The sequence below is a fragment of the Mchenga conophoros genome, linkage group LG3 (assembly GCF_057382185.1).
Source record: "Mchenga conophoros isolate Kocher_MC1m ecotype Shallow Benthic linkage group LG3, M_conophoros_male_GT1.1, whole genome shotgun sequence".
NCBI lineage: Eukaryota > Metazoa > Chordata > Actinopteri > Cichliformes > Cichlidae > Mchenga > Mchenga conophoros.
Genome location: NC_140528.1, coordinates 45,067,920 through 45,090,668, shown reverse-complemented (window position 1 = coordinate 45,090,668; position 22,749 = coordinate 45,067,920). Strand labels below are relative to the sequence as shown.

At 39.1% G+C, this 22,749-nt stretch overlaps 1 protein-coding gene, 2 long non-coding RNA genes and 1 pseudogene across 3 annotated transcripts; 3 read left to right on the top strand and 1 right to left on the bottom strand.

The window, feature by feature from the left end:
* Positions 1-1,421: 1,421 nt before the first annotated feature.
* LOC146578943 (alpha-tectorin-like) lies at positions 1,422-4,194 on the top strand (annotated as a pseudogene).
* Positions 4,195-5,144: 950 nt separating this feature from the next.
* Positions 5,145-6,485, top strand: LOC146578942 (uncharacterized). Its single transcript, XR_014890160.1, has 3 exons — positions 5,145-5,550; positions 5,638-5,800; positions 6,110-6,485. It is a non-coding gene; the product is annotated as an uncharacterized LOC146578942 (long non-coding RNA).
* A 4,220-nt stretch (positions 6,486-10,705) lies between these two features.
* On the top strand, positions 10,706-11,992 carry LOC146578941 (uncharacterized). The gene is made up of 2 exons (XR_014891656.1): positions 10,706-11,185; positions 11,529-11,992. It is a non-coding gene; the product is annotated as an uncharacterized LOC146578941 (long non-coding RNA).
* On the bottom strand, positions 11,984-16,954 carry LOC146578940 (G2/M phase-specific E3 ubiquitin-protein ligase-like). The gene is made up of 10 exons (XM_085269457.1): positions 16,853-16,954; positions 16,465-16,771; positions 16,307-16,386; positions 16,048-16,081; positions 15,740-15,746; positions 13,683-13,996; positions 13,274-13,452; positions 12,946-13,118; positions 12,562-12,776; positions 11,984-12,460 (listed from the first exon to the last, which is right to left on the bottom strand). The coding sequence occupies exons 1-10, from the start codon at positions 16,940-16,942 to the stop codon at positions 12,225-12,227; spliced, it is 1,635 nt and encodes a 544-aa protein (XP_085125583.1). The 5' UTR covers positions 16,943-16,954; the 3' UTR covers positions 11,984-12,224.
* Between the last annotated feature and the right edge of the window lie 5,795 nt (positions 16,955-22,749).

The following is a 22,749-nucleotide window of genomic DNA, read 5'->3' as shown; positions in this document are numbered from 1 at the left end:
TTTGCTCTTGTTCTTGTGCAGCACCACCCCTCAGCACATGCCCCTGTCGGTTATATCTGTACTTTTCTGAATTATTGACTATTTCAATGAAGGGACCTAAAAGACGGGGACCAGTGTTTATTATTACATATCTCCATTTTGAGTGTGACAAGTCTATCATTCCCCTGTTATTCACAGACCTCAATAGAGGGTTTTTTGGCTTTTTTTTTCCCTCTATAAAAGTTAATTGACTCTTTACAGTGGCCTGCTATGGTTAATAATAACACGTTCAGTCATGAGTGAAATCAAACCTTTTCTTCACTTTAGCATTTAACATTCCCAACAATATAATGTGATACATTAATTAAAACACAGCTACTAAAACACAATTTTCTTAATGCAAACATCAGTAACTCAAAATTAGCAACCAAAGGGTTAAGTCTGCATTTCACACTCATGTGAAGCTACAGCCTCCCCCTTTAGTCTCTGTCATCCTTCTGTTCCTGCAAAAACAAAACGAAGCAAGACAAAACATCCACCCTTCTTTTACAGGCTGGGTGAATTGTTTGTGGACATTTACTAATCCTAAAGTCGGTACCGTTTTTGTCTCAGTATCAAGTCAGTTAAAACTTTTAGTCGTCAGTCCATCACAGTCCAGTCACATGCATACATCCACACACATTCATACCAGATATTGCTGATAATGGAGTCTCACGCGCAGCCTATTCAAGGCTCCATCACCAGCAAGATGACGTCATCATTTTAAAGGAAAACAGTTCCTTGTGTTTTTTTTGGACTGGATTGACTCGCTGCAATCCTTTTAGGCTCAGGACTTCTCATGTGATCAATGTCCCATCTTTCTCCCAAGCCCATTATAATCATGGAGAAAAATACTTTGCGACTGTTTTCAGTAAGAATATTTTATAGCGCTTTAAAGTTCAATCTCTCAGGCCTGAGAGATTCACATTCTTTCTCTCACACAGCGCCTAAGCTACGGCCTCCTGCTGAGATGGGGCAGAAAACTCCAGTATATTCTGTTCTCTTCTAATCAGACAAATAAGGCGATGACTTTCTGCGAACAGTATTTCTTATAACTCAGCAGTATAATGCATCATAAAACAATATCATTCATTCACAATAAATCAGCAGTCTAATGCAATGCAAATCAGTTTAACAAATGCAATAGTTATCACCTTCTTCTAATTCAGGAGAATAATGCAAAATATTTCTAACATTTTGAGTTATTTTCCAGTGTTAGAAAATCAGCACTGCTCAGTGTTAGCCATTGTTAATCTTCAAAACTGACTAGGTTACTTTTAAACATATAACACTGTCAAAGTGTTAATTTAACACTCAACAGTGTTGTATTTAACACTCAGAGGTGTGCACCCATATAGACACTCTCCAGTGTTAATTTAACACTGGAGATTTTGCTGTGTAACATGAGTTTTGTGCGGTTCTGCTTAGGACTTGGAAGTTTACATCAGTGGTATCAAGGTGACTACAGTGTACAAGAATACAATACAAGATATCAGTGGATGCAGACACTTAGGTTGGTGAATCTCAGGCTCATTACTTTGACTCTGGGATGTTACAGGGAGTGCTGTGCCTTTCTGCTTGCTCTTGTTGGTTTTTAAACTAAAGTAAACCGTCCATCACTTCTCAGGTATTGCATATGAACCTGACACTGTGGTGAGCGCTGATCCAGAAACCTGCTCCAAACTCACCTGCTCTGAAACTGCAGTCCTTGAAACCATTGGCTGTGGTCCACTGGAGCGTTGTCAAGGAAACAACACGTGAATATAACCCCATTTATATTTAAAAGAAAGATCTGATGCGTTAAGGGATTTTTTTTTAATGTAATTTAATTAATTTTTTTTATTTTGTGTATTTGGTCTCTTCCTCATCAGCGGCTTATGAGGTTAGTGGTTGATTGTTTTCTTCTTTGCTTCCATCAGCTGTGTAGTGGACACCACCTGTACTGTGACTGGCCCAACTGTCATCAACGTCCACAGCCAACTCAACTTCATCAAGGATCGGTGTGCTTACTCTCTGGTTTCTATTCCGTCAATCCCAAACCTGTACCTCGTGGCAAATTTCAGAGACCGCCGTCGTGAAGATGTGAGCTTATTGGACAGCGTGATACTGCGTCTAGATGGGCCAGGTGTTCATATTCACCTGGAACAAGGCGGGAGAGTTTGGGTAAGCTGCGTCAGGCAAGCTAAGGGTACATCTTTAACCATATTGCCATGTACATTGTTGCAGCCATTCCCCGATTCTCAATGGTGCTCATGGCAATTAACTAATGGTCATAACAATTCGGTCGATTGTTGGTCAGTGGTGCAAGTTTAGGTTATGCAAAGAAACTGCTGTGTTTCCTCTCATCGTTCTTCTCAGGGCTGTTAGAAGCAGTTCTTTCAGAGCTGTTGCTGTGAAATCAGCCTGTTTGTGTGTTTGACATGTTTCACTCAGTGTTTCCTCCACTTTATCTCTGCTGTGATGCAGCTGGACAACTCCATGTTGACCCTTGAAAGTTTGCCTCAACTGGTTCATGGTGTGCAGCTCTCTCAGGACCAAACTGGAGTCACTGCCAAGCTGTCGCTCTCCAACCTCAACATTTCTGTCTTCTTTGACGGCTACACCGCACAGATCCTCTTAGAAGGTACAGAAGATAAAGTTTAATTCATGTAACGTAAACTGTAAACTGTGCTGTTATTTATTCTTCTGCGTTTGTCCAGTTTGAATATTGATGCTGATCTGACTCATTCTGTCCTGATCCTGTGCAGGACCTGCTGGTTCATCTGTGGAGGGTCTGTGTTGAAACTCCAGCAGGTCTCTGAGTGACCTGAGGCTCTCTGAGTACAGCTCCACCAGGTAAGACCTCATCACAAGCTCAGAGTCCCTCTGACTGCTGCTGCTGCTGATGTTGCAGATATTCTGTTTGTATGAATGAGCCTGAACTTTGTTGTTTGTCGCCCCCTAGCTGTGAGATGCAGTACAGTGAGCCTGCTGACACCACGATCGACTGCACCAGTGTGACTGAACGGTGAGCAGACTGATCCACAAGGCAGGAAACATCTGTGTTGTACCTTGATCTCTGTGGTACATCACATGTAACTGCAGCACAGATAGAAGATAAACACATCTGATTACAGATTATCATTTTATTATCTTCAACTTCATCTTCTGTCTGTGGTACAGCTGTAATCTCCTGAAGGAGGCGCCCTTCTCCTCCTGTAACACTGACATTGACCCAGAGCCCTACATAACCGCCTGCACCGACACTTTGTGTAAATATCCTGCAGTGGACGGACTCAACTGTCAGTTCCTGAAGGCCTACGCCAGAGCCTGCAGTCTACACAACCACGCTCAGGATGGCTGGACATCAAAGACCGGCTGCTGTAAGACCTTAATAAGACATTAATAAGCTCTCCTTTGTTAAAGACCTGAACTGTGGATTTTTAGAGCTCCCACGTTTTCAGGATAATACATCAGTGTGTTCCTCTGTAGCCTCTGAGGCCTTCTGTCAGGACAGGACCTGCAGCGATCACGAGTTCTGTGGTGAGAAGACAGTCGGTGGTGACACCCGCTGCTTCTGTCGGGCCATTTTTGCCTCCAAGTACCAAGCAAACAACTCTTTGGGTACGACAGCTGTGACATCACCATGACAACAGGGCTGAATAATGGAGGAAAACTTCTAACTGTGATTTTTCTGACTGATATTGTGACGTTCAGGTGATGCAACGGTCTGCATGCAGGACTCTGCTTCAGTCACTCTGGTCGGTTGTCTCCTGGAGGACAAACACATCAATTACTCTGCTTTACAGCTCAACTACCCGACCTGCAGGGGTCAGGTGGACGAGCTCACCCACATGGTGACCTTCAGCTTCAACAGCAGCAACAGATGTGGGACGGTGGTCACGGTGGGTTTCATCTCCTGCTGTTTAAGCTTTGATCTCTGTGAATTCTAAAATTTTTGGTCATCTGAAGTTTATACCAGTCAGTCAACATCTTAAACAGTATCAGATGTTAAAGATGAAACAATGAAGAACTTGCTTAGTATCTGATTATGTGACCCTGCAGACCAACAACAGCTACGTCATCTATAAGAACACCATCAGGAGCCAGAATTACTCTTTTGACGTCATCACTCGCAACCAGTGTTGGTCAAGTTACTTGAAAAAAGTAATCAGTAACTAATTACTGATTACTCCCCCAAAAAAGTAATCCCGTTACTTTACTGATTACTTATTTTCAAAAGTAATTAATTACTTAGTTACTTAGTTACTTTTTAAAAACACGATTTACAACCTGAATTGGTGATAAAGCGATAGATCTTTCAGCCCAATTCTACTTTTTCTGCATACTCCATCATACAAAATGTAATCAAATGGAAAAGGCTCTTTTTTTTAACTTGTTTTATCAGTTTTAATCTTTTAACTTTATGCATCAAGAAAAAATATAATTATATGCAACATTCTCTGACTTGAATAAATTAGTTTAACATTTAAACCTATTTTCTGCACATTCCAGCACATAAAATAAAATATTTTTTGTGTTTACACTCAGTCTTTCAAATAGATGCAAGTAAAACACAGCAGAAAATAAATAAAGTCAAAGACTCAGCGGTCCTTTTGCTCTATTTTCACCTGTAAAGCAGGACTGGGGGTAGGCGGAGGTTTACCCTGGTGCAGGTGTGCTGCGGTCAGTTGAAGAATCCGCGAGTTTCTCTGTGAGTTTCCCATTACGTCGTTTCGCACTCGGTGCTTGCTTTTTTCGCTGTAAAAAGTTTTCTTCCCACGCACAACGGACGCTAATGTTTTTGTCACTTTTTATGGAATCAAACTCAAAGTAAGGTCAGTACTTCCACACTTTAAACGCTGCACGCTCATACTCTCTCCCACAATCGATATATTATCCATTGTTGATCTGCACACAGCTGTTGTCACCAACGGCGCACTTGCTTACGTCACTGTCATGAGACATTCTCGCAAAAAAATCACGGTTTTAGTAACGCAGTAACGCAGCGTTCCTACGGGAAAGTAACGGTAATCTAATTACCGATTTTGCAATAGTAATCCCTTACTTTACTCGTTACTTGAAAAAAGTAATCAGATTACAGTAACGCGTTACAAGTAACGCGTTACTGCCCCTCTCTGCTCGCAACAACCAAGTCCAGATCGACTTCTCCTGTGTTCACAGTCAGCCGAACATCCACACTGCAACCTTCAGAATCAGAGACTGGTTTGTAGTGGCTGCTAGGTATTGTTTGAATATTTGTTAAAATGTGGGCATTGTTAACAGTGCAAATGTGTGCATTCTGCAGCTCCGTTGCACAGAAGATCTCATGTGGAGCTTGGAATTACACTCTGATTATCAAGGCCTACACCGACGCTGGGCGGACACAAGTTGTGCAGCTGAACAGTCAAGTGAGACTGAACCAGAGGATCTGGGTAGAGCTGGAGACTAATGGGCTGGAGGGAAGCATGGTCACTGTGGTGAGCGACTCCTGCTGGGCAACCAACCAGGCATCACCTACCAGCAGTCCAAGACATGATCTGATCATTAACGGTGAGAGATACTCAGAGTCACTCATAAGTTCACTTTGATCACCTTTATCAGCTCCTCAATAACGTGTATTTTCGTGGTTATGAAAAGCTGTGCGAACCCCGCTGACCTGACAGTGGCAGTGGAGGAAAACGGACTGGGAACCTCCACCTTGTTTTCGTTCAACATGTTCCGGTTCACTGGGGGTTCTGGTGAAGTCTACCTGCACTGCAAACTCCACCTGTGTCCCAAAGAGGAGACCAGCTGCATACCGGTAGGCCTCGCTGTCAAACACTCATAGCAAGCTTTACCTATTCATCCCACCTGTTACAGGAGGGCTTGATTTTTTATGCACAAACCTAACCATCTATTCATTGTTCCAAAGCACACCATTAACATATATGGTCATATATAATCATTTTGGTGCTTTAAGTAAAGCAGGTGCATGTGTTACGTTCTAACTAAACACCTGTTTATTACTAGATTATATTGTTCTGTACATTTTTATCCTCATTTAACTACACTCACAGCACAACACTGAAAACATGAAGTGAATTCAGTTGTATTTTGTTTGAACATCCAGAATTGTAATGCAGCAGCTCGCAGACGCAGATCTGTTGGATCCAAATACGAAGGTGAAGCCTCCATCGGCATGTCCTGGACTCATTAGGTAACTTCAGGTGACAAATCTAATGAGTGGTGTAAGAAGTAAGATTGGCTGCGAACAGAATCACGAGAGGGCAAGAGTGGTTTCCATGCTGACTACGACTGAATGACCAGTTGCCGACCAAATGCTGAACATTGTTTTTGAGGACAGTGTTCAGCAGACACACAGAGAAACACTACTTCACTCCATCTTCTTTATTCAATTTTATTTATATAGTGCCAATTCACACCAAAAGTTGCTTTGAGGCACTATATATTGTAGAGGCCCTACAATTATCTTTATTGTTGTACTTTCTGCCAAAAAAAAATAAAGAATGTGGCAACAACCAGCCTGAGTTTGATCCTTGTTTTCTGGCTCAAACACCATTCAGGTAGAAATCCAGTAATTATCCAGCTGACGATTTCTCCTTTTACGCAACCTAATGGATTCAAAAGCATACAGTGTATCACGGTCCTGGGTGATTTGACCAAATGTTTTTAAGTTTTTGGACTTTCGTTTTATTTATGTAAATATTCTATTTGACTCTTGGTTTACTTGTTTATGTGGTTTCCTGCATTTTCCTTGTGCCTTGATTTTAGCTACCCTTTCATTGGCTCACCCTTCAATTTAGTTTACCTGTGTCTCGTTATCCCCGGCTTTCTCCACTCCCCCTTCTCCGTGTACATATAGTGCTGTATTGGACTTTGAAGTCTGTTCATCTCATCTCTGTGTTTCTGCAAGCTTTACGTTTCAGTTGTTTATAGCTTCCCCCCCTTGAGCACACAGTTTTTGATGAAAACAGAGAGGTGTGACCATCAGTGTTGGTCAAGTTACTTGAAAAAAGTAATCAGTAACTAATTACTGATTACTCCCCCAAAAAAGTAATCCCGTTACTTTACTGATTACTTATTTTCAAAAGTAATTAATTACTTAGTTACTTAGTTACTTTTTAAAAACACGATTTACAACCTGAAGAGGTGATAAAGCTTTCAGCCCAATTCTACTTTTTCTGCATAATCCATCATACAAAATGTAATCAAATGGAAAAGTCTCTTTTTTTTTAACTTGTTTTATCAGTTTTAATCTTTTAACTTTATGCATCAAGCAAAAATTTAATTATATGCAACATTCTCTGACTTGAATAAATTAGTTTAACATTTAAACCTATTTTCTACACATTCCAGCACATAAAATAAAATATTTTTTGTGTTTACACTCACTCTTTCAAATAGATGCAAGTAAAACACAGCAGAAAATAAATAAAGTCAAAGACTCAGCGGTCCTGTTGCTCTATTTTCTACGGTGGCTGGGAAGTGCAAATCGCAACAAATTAAAAAACCGCAACAAATTACAAAAACCCCACAACAAAATACAAAAACCCCACAACAAATTACAAAAACCCCACAACAAAATACAAAAAGCCCACAACAAATTACAAAAAGCCCACAACAAAATACAAAAAGCCCACAACAAAATACAAAAACCCCACAACAAATTACAAAAACCCCACAACAAATTAAAAATCCTTGACGGAAAGGGATTGTCTGAAATACCGGAAGTGACACAACGATTAGGCTTACTCCATATTTGTAGCTCAGAAAAGTGATTCGGGATGTAAACAAACGTCGAGAAACGCACTCCTCACAGCGCTTCCTCATTACCCTGACCGTGCTCGCTGCACTAAAAATAGATGGAAAATGTTTTGTCCGTTTTGTGGCGTTAGCTTCTGCCTCTTCACCCCTTTTTGTGCTTCCTGTGGACGGTCTCTGGAGCTTTTGCGGGACACAGACCAGGCCGAAGGATCAGACAAGCTACAGTGCTGCATTAAATATTTCAACGAAGGTCACTCATATAGTGTTATCATGGACATGATGTTAACTTTGCATGGTGTAAAGATGAGTTTAAGGAGTCTTAAAAGTAAACTCAATAATGCTGGACTTTACCGAAGAAAACATTTTCACTCCAGAACAACAATCATTAACGCAATCAGAGCGGAGCTTCAAGGACCTGGGCGATTGTTTGGGTATCGAACAATGTGGCAGGTACTTAAACAAAAGCATCATCTTAAAGTGAAGAGGGATGATGTGATGAAAATACTCCGGGAGCTTAATCCTCATGGATGCCAGATGAGAACACGCAGAAGATTCATTAGGAGAACCTATCATTCGCTGGGACCCAACTACATGTGGCATGCTGATGGTTATGACAAGCTCAAACCATTCGGTTTGGCCATTTCAGGGTGCATTGATGGATTTTCACGCAAGGTTTTGTGGCTAGAATGTGGACCAACCAATAATAATCCAGTGGTTATAGCTTACTATTACTTGTCATGTGTTGGGAGCCTTGGTGTTGTACCGATGAGACTGAGAACTGACTGTGGGACAGAAAACGGCATTATGGCTGCAGTTCAGTGCGCACTACGTCACCATCATGATGACCACTTCAGCGGAGAGTCCAGTCACATGTTTGGTTCATCAACGAATAACCAGCGAATTGAGTCCTGGTGGTCCATATATCGAAAAGGAAGGTAAATATAACATTTCATTTTGCCTGATATTTAAAGGTGTAACAAATTTGAATGTTGTGCAAAAGTTGATTTATAGTCAGTCTGCCCCAGGGCAGCTGTGGCTACAACTGTAGCTGCCTCCACCAGTGTATGAATGTGAGAGTGAATGAATACTGGAATTGTAAAGTGCTTTGAGGGCCTCGAAAAGTGCTATATAAATGCAATCCATTATTATTATTATTATTATTATTATTATTATTTCAGTAATTCAACTTAAAAAGTAAAACCGATATTAAATACTCATTATTTGCCAAACTAGACATTTTTAGCCCATTTAGTAATTATGATGATTATGATTTTGAACTTAAGAAAACCCAACTCCAAAACCAGAATATTGTGAAAAGGTTAAATATTTTAGACTTAAAGTGCCACTCTACTATGAGCTAATTAATTCAAATCATCTGCAAAGGGTTCCTGAGCCTCTAAATGGTCTTTCTAATTTAGGACGACTCACAGGATGGACATGACTGCTGTCCTGACAGCTGTGGGGAAAAAAACACATAATTGACACCCTCCATAAAGAACACCTTAAAAGACGTTGGCTGTTCCCAGAGACTATCAAAGCACATTAATAGAAAGTTTTGTCCAATGTAAGTGTGGATGAAAGGGGTGTCACATAGTGTAGTGGCTAAGACCGCAAGGCTGCTACTGAAGCATCCTGGTCTTCCATAACACCTCAACACATCCACAGACTGATAGCATCCATACCACGCTGCATGGAGGCAGTAATTTATGCAAAAAGGACCCAAACAAATAGAACATGTTTTTCATAAGTTCTACGTCTTAATTATTAACATTATAACAAATACTTGAAATGCCTCACTTTGTATGTAATGAGTCAATATTGGTAATTTCACATTTAATTTGAATTACTAAAATAAATGAACTTTTGCACATTACTCAAATGTTTTCGATTTTTGCCTGTATGCAATCCCTTTCAATAGAAAACATTTAAACTGACTGGAGTCTATATATGATTCAGTTAAAATGAACTGTAAAGTGCCATGCGATGACATGTTGTGAAACGATGCCATGTAAACTAACTAAACTATTTCTAAACAATTTTTTTTTAACAATTTCTGTAGGGCTCAGTTTTGGTTGGAGCTGTTTGCGGATCTTCGAGACGCTGGATACTTCAATGGAAGTCATGAGCATCAGTGCCTTTTGAGATTTTGCTTCACTGACATTGTTCAGAAGGATCTTGATGAATGTGTGAAGTTGTGGAACACTCATCGGAGTCGTCCTTCAAGAACAGCTTCATGTCCAGGAGGCGTGCCAAATGAACTGTACTACCTACCCCACAGGTAATGGATAATAATGATCAAATAATTACTTTGTGTAAACCTATATTAATGCAATTGTCTTCCATTGACCACAGATACGGCTCCAGGGACTGTGGATTCCTGATTCAACAATCTGAACTGGACACTTTTCCTGAGTCTAGGTTGTCAGTAGTTGTATGTGGGGACTCAAACATACAGGAGTATCTGGATTTTGTAATGGAGCAAAATCATTTTCAAAAGCCAGTCTGCTGGGAGTCTGCCACTGAACTCTACATGAAGTTATTAGAAATTGCAAATTTCTAAAAAAAAACCCAAAAAAACCAACCTTTTTTTTTTTTGGTTTTTTACCAAAACCTATAGCATATGCTGTATTTTTGGACTAGGCTACATGAGTTGGCTGAAGATGCCAAAAGTTTAAGTTAGTGTTTGTAAAAGCACATTCTTACTGCAATGTCTTGCAAATTGTGATGCTTGTTTAGCTGATGGAAGTTGAGATACAGTCCTGAACATTTCGATAAATAATAAAATCAAATCTTGCACTGTATTGTGGGTTTATTACAACTTTTAAGAGTAGAACACGGTGCACTTTTAAATGCCTTTACTTTTAGCGGCACTGTCAAACCTTTGAACAAATCAAGTCAAGCCATTGTATTTTCAATCTCCTTTGAACATATGTACCTACATTTTAGAATAAAAAAAAACACGCTCAAATACATAACTGATTTCTGGATAAGTCCTGTATCAAAAAAACCTACAGAATTTACAATGTAATGCCAAGAAGAAGCAGCTGTAAGTGACTGGGTTATCTAATAAAATTACACCTGGTAAACCAAAATGGATTTGTGCTGTACCACTATGTAACCCAGAGTAATTTCCTGCACTTATTTCCTGCCATTGAACGCATCACAAATGCATGACTCCAACCACATGACTTTGCTCAGCCAATCGAATGGCATGTAGGCCATAGTAAGCCTGTCCCGGCTTCCTCCCGTCAGATGCGTGGAGGCAAGCCAGGTGACAGAGCTGTTGCAGGTGTGTATTGGCAAACATTTGCTTTTCCCGTTTTAATGCATTTTTTTAACACCAACTAACTTATGCAACTTAGATGCTGATTACTGTGAGCCAGAGCCATAATGTTGTTGTGCACTGAACAGAACGGAATTGGTGAGTTTGAACTTTTAATTGACTGTTTGTATTGCTACCAGCTGACCCTAATCGGCTGCTGCCGGTCCAAACAATTTGATTTTGATTTGACTGATAGTTGTTGAATAACAAATGTTGTGGAGCTACATAGTATGTATGTATGTATGTATGTATGTAGCAGTTGAAATGTTTTCAGTTAAATCCTTATTGGTTAGAAATATTATATTTAACCAATATATTGTTTGTTTATTTTTATAAATTGTGTACACAGGAACAAGAATAACTTAATGTATTTAGCTTAATTGGCTGACATTTTTGTATGTTGTTCTTGTGATTTCTTATTGGCCTTGTTTATTTAATGCAGGCCAGGTGAACATTTTTGGGGTATGGAAAAGGATGGCGAGCCAATGAACGGCTAGGAGCAGGACTCATTCTGCATTAAAGCTTCCACTGGACTGGTAGGAAGCTATCAAAGACTACGCTCTGTCCCGTAATATCCGAATACACTGATTTCCACAATCATACACACCAGTTCCCCCGTTTATGGACAATAGCGCTTGGACATCTCTCATGGATATTCAGATAAAACTCATGGACTTCAGTGTGGATCAGTGTTTTCGATGTTAACATGTGTTATTTATGGGGAACTTTTTTTGAGAATCTATATTGCTTTGTATAAGCCAGAAGAATTTGCTTAGTTGTTTTTGTGCACCCCCACTGGGTTTTTCTATTAATTAAATAGCTACAGCAGGAATGATTATTTAAGCTTTCATTTTCTTTTCTTAATTTTCTTTGCTTTCGGTTAAATACATGGTACCTGCAAAAGCATTTTGTGTTGTGTGTATTTAATTACTGCCCATCAGCTCCAGTAGCATTCCTAAATCTTCTGATTAATAATAATCACACTCAATCCCTAGCCTGTATTAACTCATTAGCGCTACATCAGTGTTACAACTAGTATGTCCCACCTTCTCCTATTCATAACATATTTTAAAAAAATCTTGACTTAAAAACTAGAGAAACAAATCAACAGCAGGTTTGAAATACAAGGCCAGACATCCTAGAAACATCCAAATCCTGGGGAGTTTTGAATTCCAAAATCCATGTTGGATTTAAACACAGAATATGAGGTTGTCATGGGTAGTTTCAATAAGTTTAAGCATGTATTTGCCATCGGGAATAAAGAGTCATCCAGGAACTGTAGGCTTGGTAGTGGATCTAATCCAGAAGGTGGCAGTGATGTTAGCCCAGTTGCAAACATCAGAACATCGCCCACCGACACAGCAGTTTGTGATTCTGCAAAGAATAAAAAAAAAAAAATAAAAAAAATTATATATGTATATGTGAATTCAACACATTGTCTTGTAATGAGTACTAAAAGAAATACTGGTATAAACCTTCACAGTCCAGCAGATAGTCTGACCAGTAGCCCACAGTTTGACTTTCCAGACGTCTCCTGTTACTTCCAGATGGGCTGAAGTCAGGTTTGAAAAGTCTCTCAAGTTCAAGAGCTGTGAGTTTCTTTTCCATGTGACACAGGACCGGGGAAAGCAAAGTAGGGTGTTGCTGGAGCGCACTCAGGAAATTAAGTGCTGAAAGACCCTCTTTAAATCTAAAGAATGAGGAGAACTTTGTGTCATTTACCAGTTCATAATACATGCATAAACTATGGACACACTTTGAACTTTGGAAACCTTGGAGAATGTAAAACATTTCAGTTGGAAATTATAGAATTATTGTTATGACGGTGTTGTGCATAGTCTCTTCTATAATAGTCTTACCTGTCAATTACAGATGAGTTTCGAGCAATTATATACCACCGGAGATAGTCAGACACAATGTCTTTCTTTTCCTCAACTGTGGAAACATGCCTTAGACAACCAGCCACCTGTAGCATAGTACTGTGTTTTATGACACAGTCACGCAGGACATCCACTGAACCAGCACTGTCGATCTGAAAAACCCATAAAAATGGACATACACAATGTAAGCTTACGTGTCTGATTTTCATTCCTGTTTTTTTCCCTACACAAAGAAAGAAGATTTTAATTTCATACAGATGAAGAAACTATAGTTCTATCCTGCATTCAAATCCTGCGCTGTCCTCACCTCTAGTAAAGCTTTCCCTATGTCGTCATCTGTGACTGAGGCAACTGTTGCTTTTACTGAAGTCTGGCCTGCAAGATAATGTACCAGCTCTTCTGACAGGAAATGGGGCCCTGGACCACCATGCACAACTGACACAGCTATCATCTTTCCTGCTAGGTAGTAGTCATCCTCTCTTACAGCTGTGAATGAATACAGTAAATGATAAACTCTCTCACACACACACACCTCTCTCTATCAATCGATCAGAGCCGATCGATGTCAGATCAATCGACCAGATAGACATACTAATGCTGTGTTGAAATAATCCAAAAAAAATGAGTTGCTTCTGATAATAATTAAAAACAAATTGATTTACAAGTCCCAAAAATGTTTTTAAATTAAGTTTATCAAAGATCTGATCATTGCATACCCTTTGCATTGTAGACGAGGAATCGATGTCCTTCTGGTCCATCAAAAATGGGACGATCTTTCATGTGTTTCATTAGCAGACTCAAAAACTCTCGTTTTGGGCCACCTGCATCAAGTCCTCCTTCTAGAATGCCAGCATCATCAGTAAATTTAACCAACATGTCATTGGTTTCAGAGTATGACAACCGCCTGAAACCCCTGACTGCTCCATCCCAGACATTTGCTCTTGAGATGTTGAATCTGCTGACACTTCCATGATGAATAGCACTGGATAAGTTTGCAATGATGTCAGGTAGAGTAATGTTAACGTCTTCCCTGTAATCACAAAAATGAAAGACAGAATGCAAGACTATACAATTTAGCGTTGTTATTTGAAGTATTATTTGATATTTTACAGTGTTTTGGAATCCATCGGTGAAGCAACTTCAACCAGCTCTTCATCCTCGTCCTCAATGCAGGGGGCACACAGGTCTGCATATTTACTGTTGAGAAATTATAATTCCAACATTAGAAAAACTTGTGTTGACCCTATAACTATCTTTACCCATTTCACAAACCCAAACGTGTACTGTAGTTACAGGTTTAAAATTACGTATAAGACACAATTTTATTTACCTATAGGGACTCATGACTGGATTTGTTTCGTTTTGGTGATCAAGATCCTCTGTATCAGATATTACAATCTGAAAAACAAGAACAACAAAGATTGCATACTGTACATAAACATACATAGCATTGTATTATTTCAACAATAGCAAAAAACCTCATGCTGACATAAATTGCCCAAATACCTGACATGGCTGTATGGTAGATGAAGGTCCTGGAGCATGTCTGAAACAGAATTGGAATTAAAATGTCCAGATAAGAAGCTCATACAGTTTTATATTTTTTATGATACCAACATTATAAAAATGCTATGAAACCAATAAATATTTGTATTAGGGCGGGGCAATAAAATAACAATATGTATTGCACTATACTTTTTTCTCAATGGAAATATGAGACTATTGCAATAGAGCTATCCATCCATTTTACATGCTGCTTATTCCTCTAATCCCTCTTTTTTTTCATTGACATAAGAATAGTCAATCCTTATCAAGTTGCGCAGCAACCAATTGCTATGGGAACAGCATCATGTCCAGTTAGGGTGACTTGTTACCTGCAGCACAGTGAAGTAGCAACACCACCCGTGGAGATGTTTGGGCACCATTTACATCTAAACAAACCATTAAAATAAATATACAAGGAGAGATTAGGAGAATTTGCTTTTATTTCTGTCATGGTCCTGGGTCGTTGACCCAGCGTTTTGTGTTTATTCTGATTTTGTATTAGTTTAGGGTTGAACCTGAAGTTTGGTGTATATTCAGCCCTACCTGTGTCTGTCCTTGGTGCTCTGTTCATGTCCCCGTGTTGTGTTGTAAATCAGTCTGTGTGTTTCCTGCTTTACTTTGAAGGCTCGTGTTCTGGATTTCCTGTTCTATTCTGACGGTCTGTGTCTGTTATTGTGTTCAGCTTGTGTCCTCCAGTCATCATGTGTATTCAGATCAGCTGTTCTTCCCTCCTGTGTGCGATTACCCGATTACCTTGTGTATGTGTGTGTGTATATAGTGGGTGTCGGTCTGTGTTCGTTGTTGGCTCGTCTGCGTTCTATGGTGTTCCGTTCCTGTCTCTCTGCCCCGCACCCCTTTTGCATGGTCTCAGGTTTGTCATTTAGTTCTCCCAGTTTAGGTTTCTGCAGTTGTTTTGTCATGCCTCACTGCCTGTTTTTGCCACTCCACCACTTGTAAATAAACACTCGAATCATCAGTCACTGCCGCATTTTGGGTCCTCCTTTTCCCCCACACCACACGGCTCACCCCGCCAGCCGTGACAATTTCTTAGCTTATTCATATGATATTGACAAAAACTGTCAATTTTATGTCTGTTCTCCTGTAAAACTTACTGTAAACTAAGATTTATTTTTAGAATCATTCTTTTTGGTTTTTAAATGTAATTGACCAAGCAATTGAGTGATATGGTGTTTGTTGTCTTTTGAAACTGGAAATCTTTATCCCTGACTTTTTATCTAGTTTTTAACATGTACCTTTTTTTAGTTATCTGAAAGGAATGTAATATGGTAATACATCTGTCTGTCTGAACGTATGACAGGAAATAAATATTTAAATCAAAACAAGCTTCTGAGGATTTCACATCTTACTTATGAGCAACGGCACATTTAATATGTACAAATCTAGCTGTTTATATTGTGATGTATATCAATATTCCCTGAAATAAAACAAAGAAATATTGTGACATATTGTATTGCCCAACTCTAATATATAGCAGAACAAGCTCTGAAATAACTTACTCCTTCTCTGCATGTTTACCATTAGGGGTACTCTGGTCTTGTGGTTTGAAAACCTAAGATGAAAAATATGCACTTTTCAAAGCTTTCAACAACTTCGTATTGCATTTAGTTCATCAAAATAATAATAATAATTTTTTTAAAGAACATACAATCACACAATGAAAATAATCCACCCATGGATGTTACAGAATTATGATCATTATAGAGAAAAAAATAGAGCACTCAGCCTGGGCCACTCACAGGCCTCTGGCATGGTGGAGGGGGAAAAAGGTACACACCAATGTGTCTGCCTGGTTGAACTCAGCTGTGCTTCTTGATGTAATCACAATCTCAGGGTCTGAGTCTGAGGTACCATCCTCTGCAATCAGAGCTGAGAAAATAAACACATTATTAGTTGTTGTGTATGTAAATACATCAAAATATAAAATTAACAAACCTTGTTTGAAGTGGCTCTCTGGGCAAATGAAAAGAGAAATCCTGTTGTAGTTCTTTCCTATTTCATCTTTGTAGTCTGCCAGTCGGAATGGCCTTTCTGTCCCAGGCACATTTATCACCTCTGTGCAGTCGGGATACAAAAGGACATATGGTCCCTCCACCAAGTCCTTGTTGAATGTTATCATTTTTTCTACAGCCTGCTTCAGGAGGTCAGGGGCTGTAATTTCGGGGCTAATAAATAAGGGCAGTGTTTTCCCTCTTAGCGGTTTTAAGTCCGTTTGTTGTTTCGCCATTATTCCTATATTGATCTAGAAACAAATAATAAAAGCAAGATCACTTTAAGAATAATTGCCAAATCCTCGTTTATAAATTTACCTGTGATGGCTTACCTTGACAGGTTTACTCTGTTGCTTGAGTTTTAATTTTGCTCCACAGTTGAAGGCTTGACGCTCTTTGGATTTTGATTTTTTGTACTCCATGAACTGCTTGTATGACGGACATGTTTGTTCTGGTTGAATGAAAAACGTTTAACATCAAAACGGGGTTATAAGCACTCTCCATTACTAAACGTAGACGAGAATACAGTATAAGGAAACATAAAAAGAAACAAAAGCCAAAATGGTAAATAAACGTGCTATTTAACTGAAATAGTATAGACTGAAGAGAAAAAAAGTGAGTAATATATCAAAATTACTTTGTTCAGAATTTTTTGTATGTTTTGATGTCCCTGGGGAGTCTGATCCTTCGGCCTGGTCTGTGTCCCGCAAAAGCTCCAGAGACCGTCCACAGGAAGCACAAAAAGGGGTGAAGAGGCAGAAGCTAACGCCACAAAACGGACAAAACATTTTCCATCTATTTTTAGTGCAGCGAGCACGGTCAGGGTAATGAGGAAGCGCTGTGAGGAGTGCGTTTCTCGACGTTTGTTTACATCCCGAATCACTTTTCTGAGCTACAAATATGGAGTAAGCCTAATCGTTGTGTCACTTCCGGTATTTCAGACAATCCCTTTCCGTCAAGGATTTTTAATTTGTTGCGGGTTTATTTTAATTTGTTGTGGGCTTTTTGTATTTTGTTGTGGGCTTTTTGTAATTTGTTGTGGGCTTTTTGTATTTTGTTGTGGGCTTTTTGTATTTTGTTGTGGGCTTTTTGTAATTTGTTGTGGGGTTTTTGTATTTTGTTGTGGGCTTTTTGTAATTTGTTGTGGGCTTTTTGTATTTTGTTGTGGGCTTTTTGTATTTTGTTGTGGGCTTTTTGTATTTTGTTGTGGGCTTTTTGTATTTTGTTGTGGGCTTTTTGTATTTTGTTGTGGGCTTTTTGTAATTTGTTGTGGGGTTTTTGTATTTTGTTGTGGGCTTTTTGTATTTTGTTGTGGGGTTTTTGTAATTTGTTGTGGGGTTTTTGTAATTTGTTGCGGTTTTTTAATTTGTTGCGATTTGCACTTCCCAGCCACCGTAATTTTCACCTGTAAAGCAGGACTGGGGGTAGGCGGAGGTTTACCCTGGTGCAGGTGAGCCGCAGCGGTCAGTTGAAGAATCCGCGAGTTTCTCTGTGAGTTTCCCATTACGTCGTTGCGCACTCGGTGCTTGTTTGGAAGTTTAGGGGTTTTTTTCGCTGTAAAAAGTTTTCTTCCCACGCACAACGGACACTAATGTTTTTGTCACTTTTTATGGAATCAAACACAATATAAGGTCAGTACTTCCACGCTTTAAACGCTGCACGCTCATACTCTCTCCCACAATCGATATATGATCCATTGTTGATCTGCACACAGCTGTTGTCACTAGCGGCGCACTCGCTTACGTCACTGTCGTGAGACATTCTCGCAAAAAAATCACGGTTTTAGTAACGCAGTAACGCAGCGTTCCTACGGGAAAGTAACGGTAATCTAATTACCGATTTTGCAATAGTAATCCCTTACTTTACTCGTTACTTGAAAAAAGTAATCAGATTACAGTAACGCGTTATAAGTAGCGCGTTACTGCCCATCTCTGGTGACCATAGCAAACAGGAAACTAATGTTGTAGGAGATGAGGCAAGCACTGAATTATTTTAAATCTTGTTAGGCAGAATTTAGAAGTTGACCACACATGTACACAATACTATGCACCCCAGATTATTTCAGAGCATTAAAAACAAAACAAAAACTAAGCTTTATGCAAAAAGACTACAAGAATTTCAGAATTTTTTGGGATGAGTTTTTGGGTTCACTTTCTCACAAGAAGAACGCCGGTGAGATTTGATCCAGGAGTTTAAATCTGTACCATGACCGCTTTCGTGCATTTTTCAGGATGTCAGTGGGGCAGTTTGAGGTTTGGTTAGCAGAGTTGGGAAGACATCTGTGGAGGCAGAGAAGTAATTTTAGGGAACTGACTGACAGGGAACAGGAGCAGCTTCTAGCTGTGTATCTGAGGTAAAATAAAGGCCTTAATACTTGCAGATGATTTTGAGCTTCTAGAAATAAATTGAACACATCATTTTTGAAGTGAGAAATGTATTTGGTGACTCAAAGTCCTCCTAGAAGCAAGTCCTTCCACTCAGTTTCTTAAAAGCCTCCTGACACTTTAAACATTAGAAAAATTTATTTCAGTTGGCTGTTTAATGTTTTTGCCAAGTACTCTTTAAAATACCAGAATAGAGAGGATGGAGGATTTAAGTTTATTAGATTGATCAGTATTGCTGAACTATGAAATATTTTGAGTGCAGTGTGTTTTTTGCATACAGGCATAACAGAATAGCTTTAGTGTTTTGTTTTTTAAACTTGAGAATGAACTTATACAAAATGCAGCAAGATATTCAAAAAACATTTTTAATGATTAAAAAATACACTATATCGGATTCATATCGGTATCGGACATATAAAGTGGTATCGTGCCATCTCTAGTATATACAGAATGTGGCAACTGAAGTATACACAGAGGGAAATTCAGGGAAGTGCAGACAGCCATGTAGAACGAGACCCAGCTGAACTAAATTATCAACAATGGCACAAGGAAAGCACAAGCACACCAACTCAATATAAACCAAAAATGTCATAATTATATGTCAAGTTTATTTCTAAAGTACATTTAAAAACTACAGCTGATGATTAAAGTTATGTACATCTAAAAGAAAATTCAAATAACATAAAACAGAGGACACAATCAAAGTTTAGGTTCAACAGTTTTTCCAAACAGTTAGAGTTGAAGCATTCGCAGAGACAACCCTGTGTTTCATCCCTGACCACCAAATACAGCACCGAGCTCCTGTCAGAGCTTCACACTGCAGTGATAAAGCTGTGCTGCACAGTGGGGACCTAAACATAATCATCAAATTAATGACAATGATAACACGATCACATGCTTAACTTGTTACAGACAAATATACACAATACACCTTTTACCTGACATCCTGTCAGAAAACACTGGAATTCACCCTACACCTAAAAATTTCCATGTATGGTGGATCCTAGATGCACTCCAGCTGTCGATGGTGTACTGCCCACAACTCAACAATGGCCTCTGGGAACAGACATAAATAAAAAGTTGTGTAATGTTCAATCTCACATCCTGTCCAACCTTTTGGAATGAGGTCTGTCACACTAGGTGTTTTGGCAAGATGCACTCCAGAAAACATGCCTGTCACCTTTTCATTGACATTGACATTAATTTTAATGTAAATCAAATTAATTTGATTTGCATTAATTAACATTAATTATGTGTAACCACATAATTTCCTCAGGGATTAATAAAGTATTCTGAATGTGTCATTTAGTTCACTAATTAGTAGCATTTACCTTCACGACAGTGGTGATGTCTTTCAATTTGTAGCACAGCAAGTTTTTTGTGTTTATGATTCTGTGAGAATCGCTCCACATGGTTTACCCAAAGTATGTTGATTTCCTCAAAATCAAATGTGAAATGCGCCCTTATATCTGCTCCTCCCAAGCCTTGACATTCTAGATGTCTCATCTCAAAATACCTAAAAATTGTCTTTGTGTCCTTGCATGATGATACTGTAACTAGTTTTGTGTTTTTGCAAATATTTTGTTGACTCTTCATAAATAAAGGAGGTTTTCACATAGTTCACTCAAGTAAAATTGTTAAAAGTTAAATTGTCTACATTCCCCACTGGTTCCTGGTCCCTAAAAAGGTACCGTCTGAGCAGAAGCAGATGTAGATTAAAGTTGTTGTAATATGATGGCATTAACTGGACTCTAACAGTGTGAATACACAGTCATCCCAAAGATGAGGTGCAGTGAGGGTGACACGAAAACTTTCAGTGCATGCAAAATGACATCATTGCACTGAAAGATCCTCATTTTACACTCGGCTCCACTAAAATCCCATCTTGATGCAGTCTGGCCAGTTTAAAATACGTGTTCTTGCACAAAAGCACAACCAGAATACCATAGTAAAATGTCATGTGATTGAAAAAGTGAGACTGTGATGAAGATGATGTACATACGACAAAAATTAAATTTTTGCAAGAAATGCATTTTGAAAGTACACATAGTGTACTTTCTGTGGTGCAGTTTGTTAGCCCGAGTACATAAGCATACGCCGACAGATGTTCACCATCAGAGAAGCATGTACAAACTTAACGGTTCTTGATTCAGAGCCCAAATGTCAGAGTAAAGGAAGGCTTTCAGAATGTAAAGTGCGTATTGTTGTTAGCTGTAATAAAATCCCAGTGGGAACAAAATGTACACTAAAGTCCTTATTATCCAAACTGTTCCACATCCTGTATCTGTGTCTACACCGAGTCAAAGCAACATGACGTATAATGGGGTTTTTCAGATGAGTGTGTTAAGGACTGATAACAACTACGTAACACTGACACGATTACCTGTAAACATGCTGTGTACTCAAATGCATCTTTTGATATTTCAGAGGGCTGATAAAGGGACTGTGGGAGCTTTTCTATCTGTTACACCCAATAATTCTGACATGAAGCTGATGCTAATGACACTTACTAGAGATTTTTGTCAAACATCAGAAAACCTGCTCACAAAGGATTGGATCAATGGGTCAGTGAGTCCAAAGACTAAGCACAATGATCCTTCTAACATCTTTAAATGTAATGACCAATATTTTACATCCTGTTATGTTCCCTCCATTCATCCGCTAAAATTTAAAATTTGGGTTAAAACTTTTCAAACTTCAACATGGCATGTGTAAACATACTAGTTTTCTTAAGTAAGCCTAAATTATTTCTGTTTCAGAATCTTATTGTCAAGAACAACAAAATTGTAATCAAACCCGTCCTGAAAAAAATACTTTTTTATTAAGCCACAGCTGTGCAAATGATCTAGTTTAACTTTAAATCCACAAAACTTGTGAAATAAGTTAAAACTGAGGATTATCTTTCAACTTACACAGATAAATTATGTCAAAACCAAAAGAAATCAGTTTAGACTTGAGAAAAAGACTTGCTGAGGCTCAGAAAGCTGGAGCTAAAAATACAACATTAACAATAATTTTCCAGGTGTCAAGAAGTGGAGTGAGAAGGATCATCGATACATTCAAAGACAGCCAGACAGTACAGAACAAGCCTGGCAGAGACTGGAAGGAATAGATCTCAAAGACTGGACAGAAAACTAGTGAGAGACGTGTCTAAAGACCCCAGAACAACCAACTCCTAGCGAACCTCGTCCCCACAGTGAAACACGGTGAGGATGCTTCATAGTGGAAGGAAACATGAAGAAAGAAAATGTGACAACCCTGAAGGAAAACATCAAGCAGTCAGCAGCAAAACTGTGCTTGGGTCTTCACTTTGTCTTCCAACATAACCGCAAAACAAAACAGACGTGGCTCCTTCAGGAGGCGATGAAAAACCAGCTCACAATGAGCATTACTGACTGGCCTGCACAAAGTCCTGACCTGAAGCCTGCTGAACATCTGTGGAGGGAACTGAAGACCGAGCTCCATAAAAGATGATCGTCAAATCTGGAGGTGCTTGAGAATTTTGCAAAAGAAGAATAGGCTGGGGTTACTCGGTTCAGGCTGTTATCCAACAGAGACCACACACAGCTGACTGTTAGCATCAGTGATGCTAATAATTCTGACCCTGCTAGTTTTGTGTTTTTGCAAAGTAAGAAGTAATGTGAGCATTCAAAATAAAACTAGGATGTTTGAACACGCTGTTTTAAACATTCCTGCTCTGTTTAATGAAATGTTCATTGAGCGACTAATGACCTACAGTGAAGTGATCATATTAGCCAGTGAAAGAGTGACATTATTCCATTTTTACCTATAACAGTTGTGGCCGATCTGTGTTTAATTCTGGGTAACTCACTCTTACTGCTTAA

Coding starts and splice junctions, on each gene's coding strand:
- LOC146578940 (XM_085269457.1), bottom strand. CDS start 16,942: ATGGAGTACAAAAAATCAAAATCCAAAGAGCGTCAAGCCTTCAACTGT. Junction 13,453..13,682: donor CCTCGTCTACAATGCAAAGG/GTATGCAATGAT, acceptor ATTCATTCACAG/CTGTAAGAGAGGATGACTAC. Junction 12,461..12,561: donor CTATCTGCTGGACTGTGAAG/GTTTATACCAGT, acceptor TATTCTTTGCAG/AATCACAAACTGCTGTGTCG.